General features: G+C 44.5%; 2 protein-coding genes across 3 annotated transcripts; both read left to right on the top strand.

Moving 5' to 3' along the window:
* The first annotated feature begins 2,425 nt into the window (after positions 1–2,425).
* On the top strand, positions 2,426–8,734 carry ltc4s (leukotriene C4 synthase). 2 transcript variants are annotated; one of them, XR_001856585.2, is made up of 6 exons: positions 2,426–2,596; positions 3,766–3,865; positions 5,160–5,230; positions 6,432–6,513; positions 8,217–8,426; positions 8,545–8,734. XR_001856585.2 is itself a non-coding variant. In XM_017683396.2 (5 exons), exons 1-5 carry the CDS (start codon positions 2,539–2,541, stop codon positions 8,365–8,367), a joined length of 462 nt encoding a protein of 153 aa, XP_017538885.1. In that variant the 5' UTR covers positions 2,427–2,538; the 3' UTR covers positions 8,368–8,734. The 2 variants fall into 2 exon arrangements, 1 of the variants encoding a protein (XP_017538885.1); XM_017683396.2 differs by having other exon boundaries at positions 2,427–2,596; positions 8,217–8,734.
* A 4,598-nt stretch (positions 8,735–13,332) lies between these two features.
* Positions 13,333–13,788, top strand: LOC108411691 (protein chibby homolog 1-like). Its single transcript, XM_017683389.2, has one exon. The coding sequence runs from the start codon at positions 13,333–13,335 to the stop codon at positions 13,786–13,788; it is 456 nt and encodes a 151-aa protein (XP_017538878.2).
* The last annotated feature ends 301 nt before the right edge of the window (positions 13,789–14,089 follow it).

Below are 14,089 nucleotides of genomic sequence, written 5' to 3'. Positions count from 1 at the left end.
AGCACTCAGGAGCAGTAATGCCAGCGTCCTGCTGCATGAAACGTTGGCTGTAGAAATAAAGGAACCATGCAGGTGAGATTTCTCTGCTTTTTTAGTGAAGTCCATCCTTCTACTGTCTAAAATGAAAGGACAGTTCTGTGACGAGTGATTAGGGAGGCAGTCGTGGGCTGGAGGTTAGGGCACCAGCCCTGTGACCGGAAGGTCGCCGGTTTGATCCCCTTGGCTGACAGTCCATGACTGAAGTGCCCTTGAGCAAGACACCTAACCCCCAATTGCTCCCTGGGCGCCGTGGATAGGGCTGCCCACTGCTCTGGGCAAGTGTGCTCCCTGCCCCCTAGTGTGTGTGTGTTCACTAGTGTGCATGTATGTGGGTGTTTCACTGCACGGATGGGTTAAATGCAGAGGTCTAATTTCACAGTGTGCAAACACAGAGACGAACGGTTGTAAATTCTATTCTAGAAACTATTTAACTTCTCGTTTTTATCTCCGTTCACTCCCGCTCACCGAGGACTCGCTCGTGAGCGCCCTCTGGTGTCCTGCAGTTTTGGCGTCCTGTTTTTGATATAATGGGGGAAATAGGAAGTGGCCAGGCTCCTAATAAACCGACTCTGACTGTGCTGCCAAAGAGTGCTTAATGAGCCTGCCAGGCTAATAGTAGCAATATCCATATTTCCGCTCTTTAACAACCTCGTAATTCAGAGGATCCAGTGATGTTCGAGAGAAAATGTACTCAGGACAGAACGCATCAGGTTCTGAACATTTTTATCTACCTCAGGGTGATGGAGGCGATTCTTTTGAATCCATATTAATTCTGGCCATACAGAAATCAAGCTTAGACCCAAAGTTCATACTATGGAGATAAGAGCATGGCGATGACTACAGTGGTTTCTCCTCTCACGCTTACGGGTCCTCTGAGCACATCAGGCTTAAAGCTGGGCAGAAAGCCGTGTAGTGTAGGTCCAGCTTCAGACCTCCTGCAAATAGCGTAAACCCATTATGGAGGACTGAATGTGAACCACTGTTAGCTTGATTCCAACATTGTAAATCCCATAGGGGAGCTAGCAGATACTGGCATGATCACAGGTGTGGTATTGGGATAACGAAAGACTTCTTACAAGGTAAAAGGTTCTATGTTAAATGCTGATGTATAGTGGTGTATATAGTACCGGCTCATGTGCTTGATTTCCCAAATGAATGAAATGTCTGGAAAATACAGTGTGTTATCAGTCTGAGCACCTTCTCAGCTCTGGGTGAAGGTTGTAGTGCCGTCCTCATATAAGCTGCGTTCCAAAGCCGAGGCTGCAGCCGAGGTGGCGCGGGTCCTCGGTAGGACTGTCCTATGAAGACTTCTCCTTAGTAACCTATAGGTCACACAAATGGATCAGCACCGACGAGGCTGCAGGGTGACGCCACCAGAGCGGCGCCAAACTTTTGTGAGGGAACTGCTGAGAGAAACTGGAGCTCGTTACATTGAGATTGTTGCTTTGTCGTTTCTTCACAGAAATGCTTCTATGTTCTTCTATAGTCCGATACACTACATATATATTAATATTCTAATTCAAATCCGATACATGGGCGAATTCTTTAATTAATCAGTGATTTTACGCTTTATAAGGTAAAAGACGAATTCAAGGACACAAACAAATTAGATTTTAAAACGAGCTCCAACAGCTTGGTTTTCTGGCATTTTCGTGGTGCTGTTTTTTTTTTTTTTTCCTTCTCGCCGTTTGTGCAGAGAGAAGCGAAGGTCCGTGAAGGATACATCTGAGACATCCTTGAAATCACTCCAAGCATAGGCTGGATTTCTGGGATCCTTCACTTTGGAAAGGCCTGCTGTGACCTAGTGGCCAGGCAGCGAAGCCTACCTCAGCTGCAGCCTCGCCTTTGGACCGCAGATATACTTTGTGCTACCAAGAGTTGGAAGGGTCTACCATCTTACCCCCCCCCAAACAAGGCAAAACCAAAGACAAGATGCCCATCAGGACCATAGAAAACCCAGAATTCTGGGTGTCAGTCTGTGGAAGCCCACAAAACATATAACCAACACATTGCATTTAAAACAATATTCAGAATCGTTAATTTATACGTTCCCTCGAGTCATTTTTTAATAATGCAATCTGTTGAAATTGTGACGTCATAAAAGATCAGATATTTAATCAGCATAAGCCGACTCTGTAGTAAGCATGCAGACTATGTTACAGGCCCCTAATAGTAAAGACCCCTTACTGGCCAATAGCTTTACTCCAGTTCCTCTTCCCTGATACCCTTGACTTACTCGTGAACCTTTATTTGATTACCTTGGAACTTCTTCCTCATCAGGACCGTGTTCTTTGTGTGCATGTTTGTGTTTGTGCTTGCTCAGAACTTTTGCTTTCCTGCTGAGCTCCACCTACTCTAAAATGAGGAAGGACAGTGTGACGAGATGAAGGAGGATAGGGAGAACTGTGTGATTACACGTAGTCAGATTAGAAGTCGCATTGAGCTGGTTGTGGTTGTGTGTGTGTGTGTGTATATGTGTGTGTACCTACCTGCTGAACAATGCTTGATCAGGTGGTGTGTGTTGCTGCAGTCACGGTGCTGGGGGTGCTGGAGCAAGGTAGGAACGAAGCTGCAGCAGCTATGAAAGCAAAATTTAAAGGGAAGTCTTCTGATTTATCAGCATTTCTGCGCAATCTAATCTTTACACTGTAAACCAAGTCATTGAGGATGGTTTCCATGTAAAATGCTCTGATCTACAGGAACCAGAAATAGAACAGGGTAGTGGTGGTGATGGGAACCAGACGTCTGAAGAGCTTATTGCATTTAAAAGCTGCACCAAAGGAAGTTCTAACGTTAAATGCTTGTGAACGTGTAACTTAATGCCTGAGAAATTCATTTAAAATAGTTTTATGCCGAGTTTTCTGGCCTGAAAAGTAATTCTAAGATGCATTTACAGCCGAGAGGTACATGTAAGTAGCTGTAAGGCAACAAAAGTTCCTAATAACCTTTTTCCAGATTCATCATTATTTAATCAATTTCAACATTACATATAAAACGTGTGTGTGTTCGCTGGTTGTTTTGAATAGCAAATGAAATAGCTGTTTATATTGAGGACATGGCAACCCGTGATTCCTATCACCACCGCTGTAAAGGTCATCAACGAGGCATCTTAATGATTTATATATGCAACATTTTTGAAGAATTGTTGGAACTCCTTTTTAAAGTCTCTTTCCTTGGTAGACAAGTTTAAATGTACAGTAAATTAATGTGCAAAGAATTTTTTTTCATATTTATTGTTTCTAATATAACAGTGTAAACCGTGTTGTTACATTTCTTATAGCATAAAGTCGAAATATTCACATTGTCTCAAATTAATTTTGAAGAAAAAGTATTTTAATTTATATGCATAACACCCCTAACGTATAGTAGTAGAACTGAAGAGTATTATTATTCTCGCATTAAGATGAATATATCGCTGCTGTCTGAAGAAAACCTTGTATCTCCACTTTTTATCGTTTTTCGGTTTTTGACATAATCTGAAAAGGCATGTTGTGTTTTATATTGTCCGTAAATTTCAGAATGAATGGGTCAAAAGAAATGGCCCAAAATGACTTGGGGAAAAAGTCTGGTTCCATTGACTTACATTAAAAGTATAATAGGTTTTGTCCTTCTCCTGTAAAGTTACTGTTTTGGAGGTAAGTGATGATGTTGAAGGCATCAGGTTTTGAGGAAGCGTCTCCTGCAGTCTCAGTGGAGTTTTAATCATGTTCTGCCTTTTCCTGCCAGCGTACTTCTCCCTGCAGGTGATCTACGCTCGGCGGAAGTATTCGGTCCCCCCGCCAGCCACTACAGGACCCCCTGAGTTTGAAAGGGTCTTCAGAGCACAGTGAGTTTTTTACCTGGACCTATGAAAGATAATCTGTACACATTAATCTGCTACTGCTGTATGATATCCATGCTTGACTAAGCAGGTTCATGTTGGTTTATGCTGGTCTAGTTCTGGTTTGGCTGGTCACCCTACATGGTCATGCTGGTTGACCAGCATACCAGCATCCAGACCACATTATGGTGAGCAGCTGTGCTGGTCTATGCAGATTTGTTTACAGGCTTAGGTTTATTACAGCTGACCACAATTATGACCCCAGTTCTTACCTTTCACAATCGTATGTTTACCTCGTAAATAACAGGATGATTCATTTTTATAATATATAATAAAGTAGAAAAGGCATTTCATGAGATTGTCTTGGGTTTTACAAAAACAAAAGCTCTAAATTTGGACTTGGATCTATAGCACATTTAGAGGGCAGCAGTGAGTAATGTTTGTTTATTTGAGCTTGAATTGTGTCTGTCGTCCGTGTCGCTGAGTATTCATAGCTGGGAAGCCAGATAGCGGATTTGCGATGGTTCTTTAGTGATTACATGCAGTTCACGGGGAATTCCACCAATTTCTGCACGTTTCTGAATAGTTCAGTCTTTAAGGTGTAAAGCCGTTCAGAGTGGTCTGATATTTCTTTACAGCGGTGGTGATAGGAACCCGGGGTCACCATGCTTACAGTGCAAATATAGACATTTTATTTACTCTCCAAAACCACCAGTGAACCTACACAATTCTCCTGAGTTTGATATATTATGTTGATGATGGAAAAATAGTAGAAAAAAAAAAAAAAAATGATTTGGGGACTATTTTGCCTCACGGCGCCCCACGAGTATCCCTCCACCACGAATGGAATAAAATTAATGGATTAAAGTGCATTTAAAGCCAAAACTGTGTCAAACTTTCATGAAACAATATCTCAGGCGTCAGGCCGCATATATTCAACCAGTTCATGTGGTAACTTTCTGTGAGGGGTCTTTTAGGGGTAGATGTCTGGTTCCTATCGCCACCACTGTGAACAATTCTGACTTGGCAAGTTTGTCTAGAACAGAGCATCTTACATCAAAGCACCCTGATATTATTTTGTTTACATCTTAATTATTTAATTATGTGGAATTTGGAAAAAAAGTTTTTTAAATTATTAACTGTAATTATTTATATAGCAGTTAATTGTAAAATTCCATGATTGTGACAGTGACAACAGTTCTTTATATGGGTGTTTTGACTTTGGGAGCTGGATGAACAGAAAATATACCGTATTCTGCTTGTGGGTCGAATGCTACACATTCTGTTTCTCATTTGCCAGAGCAAACTGTTCGGAGTACTTCCCTCTGTTTGTGGTCACACTCTGGGTGGCTGGACTCTTCTTCAGTCAAGGTGAGCTCTCATAAACACGGCCGGAGAGAGAGAGATGGAGTGGACATTAGGACATTACCTCATATCACACATTTACATATAAACAAAACTGTGTGAGTGCAATGCAAGAAATGCAAAATACTGCTACTTTTACAGGCTGAGCTGCAGGCCATAAGCACGGCTGTGGTTACAGTAACTCCACTGAGCTGAACAGATGAGATGAAGAGTGAAGAGTGTGAGCGGCGTTTCTAAGCTTTTGATCTTTTGATTGACTGCTGCACGCTACTGATAAGCTTTCGAAAAGTACAGGAAAATGGTTTAGGGTGTTGCAGCAATGCAAGTGCTACAAGATCGACTAATAAGCACTAATAGATCGACATCATCTCTGCAGGACTGAAGCGTTTCGAAAGTGTGCTTGAGTTTGGGTTTCTTTTAACCCTACGCTTATAACTTTCTGACCAGCTCCTTGTTTCTGTGCTCATCGTCCATTTTATCACCTCCACTTACTGTATAGCTGCACTTTGTAGTTTTTTCTGTTCTTCAGTGGTCAGGACCCCCATGGACCCTCACAGAGCAGGTACTATTTGGGGGGTGGGTCATTCTCAGCACTGCAGTAACACTGATGTGGTGGTGGTGTGTTGGTGTGTGTTGTGCTGGTCTGAGTGGATCAGACACAGCAGTGCTGCTGTAGTTTTTAAACACCTCAGTGTCACTGCTGGACTGAGAATAGTCCACCAACCAAAAATATCCAGCCAGCAGCGTACAAATACTACCTGCTCTGTGAGGGTCCATGGGGGTCCTGACCACTGAAGAACAGGGTAACAGAGTATCAGAGAAACAGATGGACTACAGTCTGTAACTGTAGAACTACAAAGTGCAGCTATACAGTAAGTGGAGCTGATAAAGTGGACAGTGAGCGTAGAAACGAGCAGGTGGTCAGATTGTTATGCCTGATGGGTGTATCTATATGCATCAGTTGTTAAGGTCATATGCAAAAGTCTGGGCACCCCTGGTTGAGTTTTGTTGATTTGAGGCGTTCAAACTTTTGCATGAAACTACATACTTTTCAGAAAACTTGTTATATCCAATATTGTTGCCAATGGATTGACAGTATTTTGGGATGAAAATGGTCTGATATTGTACTGAAGCACCGTCACTCAGCAGAAGCCGCTGTGAGTTCAGGCCTGTTTATTTTTTACATGCTGTGTTTTTCCTCCTCCAGCTGTGTCTGTGCTTCTCGGGCTGCTGTACCTTCATGGACGGTATCGCTACTTCCATGGATATGCCAAGTCTGCACAGGGAAGGTAGGGGGCGCTACTTCATTCTGCTGAGGTCACGATGGGCCTCTGCTGTTTTGGACTAATTAGTTTCATTCAGTTGTTTTTTGTTTTGGTAAAAATGTTGTCATAGTGAATTAAAGACAATATAAACATTAAATTTCTCTTTAATTTAGTTCATTTAAAGTAACAACAACCTTTAAACCCTCCCTCTCTCCCTCTCTCCATCCCTCTCTCCCTCTCGCCATCCCTCTCTCCTCTCTCCCTCTCCCCCTTCCTCTCTCCCTCTCTCCCTCTCTCCCTCTCCCCCTTCCTCTCTCCCTCTCTCCCTCTCTCCATCTCTCCCCCTCCCTCTCTCCCTCTCTCCATCTCTCCCTCTCCATCCCTCTCTCCTCTGCCCCTCTCCCCCTCCCCCTCCCTCTCTCCCTCTCTCCATCTCTCCCCCTCCCTCTCTCCATCCCTCTCTCCCTCTCCCCCACCCTCTCTCCATCCCTCTCTCCTCTCTCCCTCTCCCCTCCCTCTCTCCCTCTCTCCATCTCTCCCTCTCCCCCTTCCTCTCTCCATCTCTCCCTCTCTCCATCTCTCCCCCTCCCTCTCTCCCTCTCTCCATCTCTCCCTCTCCATCCCTCTCTCCTCTGCCCCTCTCCCCCTCCCCCTCCCTCTCTCCCTCTCTCCATCTCTCCCCCTCCCTCTCTCCATCCCTCTCTCCCTCTCCCCCACCCTCTCTCCATCCCTCTCTCCTCTCTCCCTCTCCCCTCCCTCTCTCCCTCTCTCCATCTCTCCCCCTCCCTCTCTCCCTCTCTCCATCCCTCTCACCATCTCTCCCTCTCCCTCTCCCCTCCCTCTCTCCCTCTCTCCATCTCTCCCTCTCCCCTCCCTCTCTCCCTCTCTCCATCTCTCCCCCTCCCTCTCTCCATCTCTCCCCCTCCCTCTCTCCATCCCTCTCTCCCTCTCCCCCACCCTCTCTCCATCCCTCTCTCCTCTCTCCATCTCTCCCCCTCCCTCTCCCCCCCTCTCCTCTCTCCCTCTCCCCTCCCTCTCTCCCTCTCTCCATCCCTCTCACCATCTCTCCCTCTCCCTCTCTCCATCTCTCCCTCTCCCCTCCCTCTCGCCTCTCTTCCTTTCTCCATCTCTCTCTCCATCTCTCCCTCTCCCCCTCCCTCTCTCCTCTCTCCCTCTCTCCATCTCTCCTCTCTCTTTCCATCCCTCTCTCTATCTCTCTCTCCTCTTTTCCTCTCTCCATCTCTCCCTCTCCCCCTCTCTCATTCCTCTGTTCCTCTCTCTGTCCTTCTCTCCATCTCTCCCGCTCCCTCCTCTTTTCTTCTCTCCCTCCCCCCATCTCTCCTCTCTCCCTCTCTCCATCATATTCTCTCTTCCTCTCTCCCTCTCTCCATCTCTCCCTCTCTCTCCCTCTCTCCTCTCTCCTTCCCTCTCTCCCTGTCGTCCTCTCTATCTCTCCCTTTCCCCCCTCATATTCTCTCTTCCTCTCTCTCTCTCTCTCTCTCTCTCTCTCTCTATCTCTCTCTCTTTTTCTTTCTCTCTACTTTTAACTTGCTCTTTCTCTCTCTCACATTCTCCCCTCTCTCTTCCTCTCCTCACTCTCTCCATCTCTCTCATATTGTCTCTCCCCCTACCCCGTCCCTCTCTCTCTCTCTGTCTGTCTGTCTCTCTCTCTCTCTCTCTCTCTCTCTCTCTCTGTCTGTCTGTCTGTCTGTCTCTCTCTCTCTCAGGTTGGCTCCTCTCTATTTCAGTGCTAAGGTGCAGTGGGTGCTGATAGCAGTGGGAGGGGTGGGTGTGCTGTGCTATATGAGTCGTCTGTACGTCGGGTTCGACCCGCTCACTTCTCTCTGTAACGTCCTGGGACTAAACCAGCTCGACTGAAGGCAGCAGAGATGGAGGACTCTGTCCAGCTTCGTCCAGCTTCGTCCAGCTTCGTCCAGGTTCAGCTTAAGCCCAACATGAGCACATTCACCTTCCACATAAGGGTCGATTATCTAGAAGCAGCTTAAATTGTATCTGGAAAATGTGATTTTGTGTGTTTTTTGTTTTTTTTCATAGCCTCGCCTCAAGTCACACCTCCATTGAGATAGAAAAGTCAGTAAACAGCCGTTTACTGTGTTTTCATTTCAAAACATTTCTCTAAACATTTTGTGAACTTTTTGCTTCATTCTTGCTTTACTTGTCAGCACAAACGCCTGCTGTGGAGAATAAATCGAATAAAGACGAAATACACTGGCCAAACTTTAAAGGACAATTCCACCAATTTTTTCAAAATTTCAGCGTTATCAATAAATCGTCATTTAAAATGTAAACAAAGTCAGTCAGAGTGGTTTGGTGTGAAACGCTCCATTCAAGAGAAACTTGCCAAGTCAGAATTGTTGACAGAGGTGGTGATAGGAGCCAACCCACAGGGAGTTACTGCACAGAGTCGTTACCAATATGTAACTCATGTCTACCACATTGTTTAATGATAGTTTTGAGATGTTCATCAAGTGTTCATCAAGAAAAATGCAGTTTGGTCATTTTAATTCGTATTTGTACAGTGTGTACATTCGACAGTCACTGTATATTGATGCAGAAGCCTATTTAAAGACACTTGCTTGACTGGGATTCTGTCATTACTAATCTGCACAAACCGAAGTGGTGCGATTCAAACTATTCTGCTTTGAATTTTAAATAAGGTGTTCGCTCATTTTTGCTTTTAAAGATGTGCTGGAGGAAGCGAGTGAAGCTTTTGGCCGGCTTCATTCAAATAGCTCATGAAAACAACAATGGTGACAGTATTTTCAGTTCCTGGCTGTTTGCTCAGTTTTTAAAGGGGGATTCCACCTTTTTTCCAAAATAGCTGTATAGTCATTTTCATCATGATCATATCATGGTGTGATAGGAAACACGGTGTCCTAGTAAAACTTTCTCAGTCAGAATCTTTCACAGCGGAAGAGTTTGACACCTCCAGAAGCTCACACACAGGAAGTCAGTACACAAAACCGTCGATACTCAAACGACACGTTTAAGTTCACTGTTCATTTTATATGGCAAATAAAACGTCTATGATTGCGCTGTAGACTCTGAGACCCCTGGTTCCTACAACCACCCCTGGTTTCTCTTCAATGAACCATTTTGCATGACTGTTTTCATCTCAGCCACCAAGTGAGGGAATATGATGTTTTAAAAGATGGGTGGAATTCTCCTTTAGCACCTCTAAAAGCTACTTCACAGGAAGTTACTTAACAAAGTTGCTACAGAAATGCTGCCTGATGCCTGAGAGATTGTTTTATGATAGTCTCAGATAAGCTTTAGGCCTAAAAAATCATTTTTTTACAGTTCATGTGTGGTGGAGAGCCTGTAAAACAAAAGAATCCCCCCAAAATAAAAACCTTCTTCTCTGATTTATGATTGTTTTACCATCAATACTTCATATAAGAGCTCAGACGGTGCTGGTTGTATCAGATAGCAAATAAAATAGAGGTTGCGACGCCTGGTTCCTATCACCACCACTGTAAGGACATCAGGCAGTAAGTTTCAGTACAATGAACAATTTCACACCAAGCCACCCTGAATTACTTTGTTTACATCTCAGTGATTGAATTACGGAGAAAGTCCCCTAATTCTGAGATGCTTTGGCCTTAAATCCTTCTTCACCACCAGTGGGCACCATAGCCCACAGCAATAAACTCCATGTCTTCCTTCTTAGTATGATGGCTGGCATTTAAGTTTTTACCACATCAAGTTTGAGTGAAGGCCACTGAACGTGTAGAACAGCCCTGTGGTGGATGGCTTTGTACACAGGAACCAGAACCGCTGGAAGTCTAGAACCACTGAACATCTTGTTGCTGTCTGATTGCATTAGGCATCTAAAAGGGGCCCAGACAAGAGAGCAAAGGCGAAATGTATGTAAATATGATAGGAACCTGATATGAATTGGAACGACAACCCACCCCAAGCAGAAAGACAGTTTAGCTTTTCCTTCATTGTGAAAATGATCACAGGGAAGTCTGTCCTTTTCCGAAAGCTCTTAGGCTTCATCTCCTTCCAAGTGAGTTGCACATCTTGTGCGCGTATGCTCATTGGTTGGTGATTTGTGTAAAAAAGTATAGCAGTGGAACATCTGGTCGTTTGTCGAGGGGGAAATAAAGGCTTCCACATGGGATAAAAGGAGAGAAATAACTCCACATATGTGATCAGTTGGCACTGTCCAAGCTAATACTAGAAAAGTTGAGTGTCATCAATTCCAGGTCATTTAAATATGGAATATGGAGCGTTATAAAATGGATAGTTCTGGTCATGAAATCTGATTGGCTGGGCTGCGTTCAAAGCTGTAGCAAAATACACGATACACGCGCAGCAATGACCGCCTCACAGCAACTGAGCGCTGTATCACTGCACCACGGCACAAAAAAAACCCCCTTGTGCTGTAAATGGATTAATCTTTCACTCTATGCTGCTCCCATGGACCACTGAGTGCACTGATGAAGTAAGAACCCGTTTACCTGAAGTAAACTGAAGGGCTGACAACTTATGTTCTTAACTAGAACCAGGCTAGTGAGCTAGCTAACAGGCTAAATGGGCCAACAGCCTAAACACCTCGGTCATTAACATCACAGGCTTGATGTTAGTATAAAAGTCTAAAAACTGTCACTTGAATGTTTTACACCCTTCAGATTTTCACGTTTCAGTCAGAAGTCACGTCAAACCCAGGCTGAATCCCAAACGGCTCCCTGCTCCCTAAATAGTGTGCTAGATATGAAAGTTTAAAATTCTAGCCTCTACAGCCAAACAGTGCATCATTTATCGAGTGTGGACGTGTCTGAGTCCTGAACGACTATTTCTTAGCTGCATTTTGCTCTGTTGGGCTGCAGGATCCAGTATTTAAACTTCTAAGTAGTGCACTATGTAGGGAGCAGGGAGCCGTTTGAGATTCAGCCCCAGTGTGAGAAGTGGGACGTCACTGGATTGGTGCTAAATACGACTCGTGGTGGTAATTTGGTGATGAGAAAGTGCTCATAAAGCAAAGGTTTTTGCATTAAACAGTGCTTTGATACCAGATGTTCACTGTTATACGACAAAAAAGTGAACAATTTGCGAAAAGACCTCAAAATGCGATGGCCGACCGAACGTTCTCCTCATTCTGTGGTCCATGGCTGCTTTGCAACAATACCACACTCTGGAACTGCATTTCTGGGCTAAATACCTTTTGTCTGCAATTTCCCTGCGGGATCAATAAAGTTCTATCTATCTATCTCTCTATCTCTCTATGTATGTCAGTTATTATTATTAATAAATGATTTTCTGAAAATTTGTGTTTCATTGTATTGTATTTTATCGTGTGTTACTGTGATTTTATCACAGGGAAGGGAGTTTTAAGAGCACAGTAACGCACTGCCTCTTGTGGCTTTATTCTATGATGATCTGTATGGAATATGGGCTGGTTTATGATGCTTTGAAGCGTTCTCGGTTACCATGGTAACAAAGGAAAATAACCTTGGGAAAACATTGTAATATAGGTCATGTGAATTGAGCAGCATTCGTTTATACGTCATTTGTAATTCCTCATATGGGCACAGTTATCAGGAGTGAACGCTGCACTATATGTTCACAGGTTAGTAGATACTTGTTGATGCAACGTTTCTTCTGAAATCAGGGGTATTTGTAGGGAGTTTGTTTACCTTTACTGCAGTAACAGCCTCTACTCTTCTGGGAAGGCTTTAGAGTAGATGCTCGAACATTGCTGTGAGGACTTGATTGCATTCAACAAGAGCATTAGTGAGGTCAGGTACTGATGTTGGATGGTTAGTTCTGGAGCGTTTCACTCCAACTCATCCCAAATTATTGGATGAAGCTCCTGCTGACAATGTACAGTACTGCAGTAACACTGAGTGGTAGTGGTGTGTTGGTGTGTGTGGTGCTAATGTGAGTGGATCAGTCACAGCAGTGCTTCTGGAGTTTTTAAACACCTCAGTGTCACTGCTGGACTGAGAATAGTCCACCAACCATATCAAATCCAGCCAACAGCGCCCTGTGGGCAGCGTCTTGTGACCACTAATGAAGGACTAGAGGATGACCAACACAAACTGTGCAGCAGCAGATGAGCTGTCGTCTCTGACTTTACATCTACAAGGTGCACCGACAAGGTAGGAGTGTCTAATAGAGCGGACAGTGAGTGGACACAGTGTTTAAAAACTCCAGCAGCACTGCTGTGTCTGATCCACTCAGACCAACACAACACACCACTACCACGTCAGCATTACTGCAGTGCTGAGAATGACCTACCACCCAAATAGTACCTGCTCTGTGAGGGTCCATGGGGGTCCTGACCACTGAAGAACAGAGTATCAGAGAAACAGATGGACTACAGTCTGTAGCTGTAGAACTACAAAGTGCAGCTATACAGTAAGTGGAGCTGATAAAGTGGACAATGAGCGCAGAAACGAGGAGGTGGTCAGAATGTTATGCCTGAACAGTGTATAGTGTGTTTCATTAGTTGAAACAAATCCAATGTATCTTGCTGTCCATTTGTAGGTCGATTCAGCTACATGTGCTGCTAAACTTGGAACCCTCTGAAGTCTTTTACTCCCAGACTTCTGCCAGCTGTCGCGGCTGAAACTCCTGCTCAGAGCTAATATAGAGGAAATTGAAATCTGGGGGATTTGAACTGACACCACAACAAAGAACTCAACCAAGCGAGGGAACCAGGCATAACCAAGTGAGCCCTGATGTATTTAACCCATAGAGTCAAAAGTCAAAGTGCTAGCAAGACCACAGTGTTCTCAGCCAAGCAGTCTGTGTCTTTTATCTAATCTGTTTCCATCAAACCATCATCAGGACGGCAGCTTAACTTCACGGAAAATGTCCCTCCTTCAAGATGTGTGGAACAGGCTGAGAGTGCAGTGCCATAAACAACTCTGTGATGTCTGGAACCCTAACATGACCCCTGTCTGCCGAAAGACTTCCCTGTCCTCCCTTGGCTTCCACTCCTCTATCTGTGACCTCGCCCTCCAATCTGGACCTCCAACCCTCAAGCTTGGAAGCCACTCCTTGACCTTCAGACATGGCCAGTGGGTAAGGCATGGCAGAGCCTGGGAGAAGTCCAGGCTTCAAAGCCTAGGCTGGAGGCTGCAGAGTCTGGAGGAGGAGAACCGCGAGCTGAAGTTGAGGCTGGAGGTCCTGATAGACCTGCTGGTGGACACCACAGTCCATATGCATACCTTAGAGAGGGAAGTCAGTGAGATGGAACGAGTCAGACAGGTCAGACACCCTGAGAAAAATGTTGCCAAAGAGAAGGGTCCATCAATGACTGGGTGAATATGGTCAAGTAGGAGAGGGCATTTGAACCTGGAGGAACCTGGAGGAACCTTACCAGCTAAGCAACTTGAGCTGGTTAAAACCCATTAATAAAAAGATCTACATTTGAAGGCAACCAAATGAGTCGTGTGCCACTTACATTAAGTAGATGTATTGTTAATATATTATTTACATTATGCAAAACCAAAGCTTACCAAGCTTACCCAACACCTAACCCTCACCCTAATCCTAATCCTAACCCTAAATTTACCCCAACCCAAAACCTAATCCTAATCCTCACCCTGGCCCAAATCTTAGCCCT

This window comes from Pygocentrus nattereri, chromosome 8 (genome assembly GCF_015220715.1).
Source record: "Pygocentrus nattereri isolate fPygNat1 chromosome 8, fPygNat1.pri, whole genome shotgun sequence".
Classification (NCBI taxonomy): domain Eukaryota; kingdom Metazoa; phylum Chordata; class Actinopteri; order Characiformes; family Serrasalmidae; genus Pygocentrus; species Pygocentrus nattereri.
This window is presented reverse-complemented; position numbering and strand designations above follow the sequence as displayed.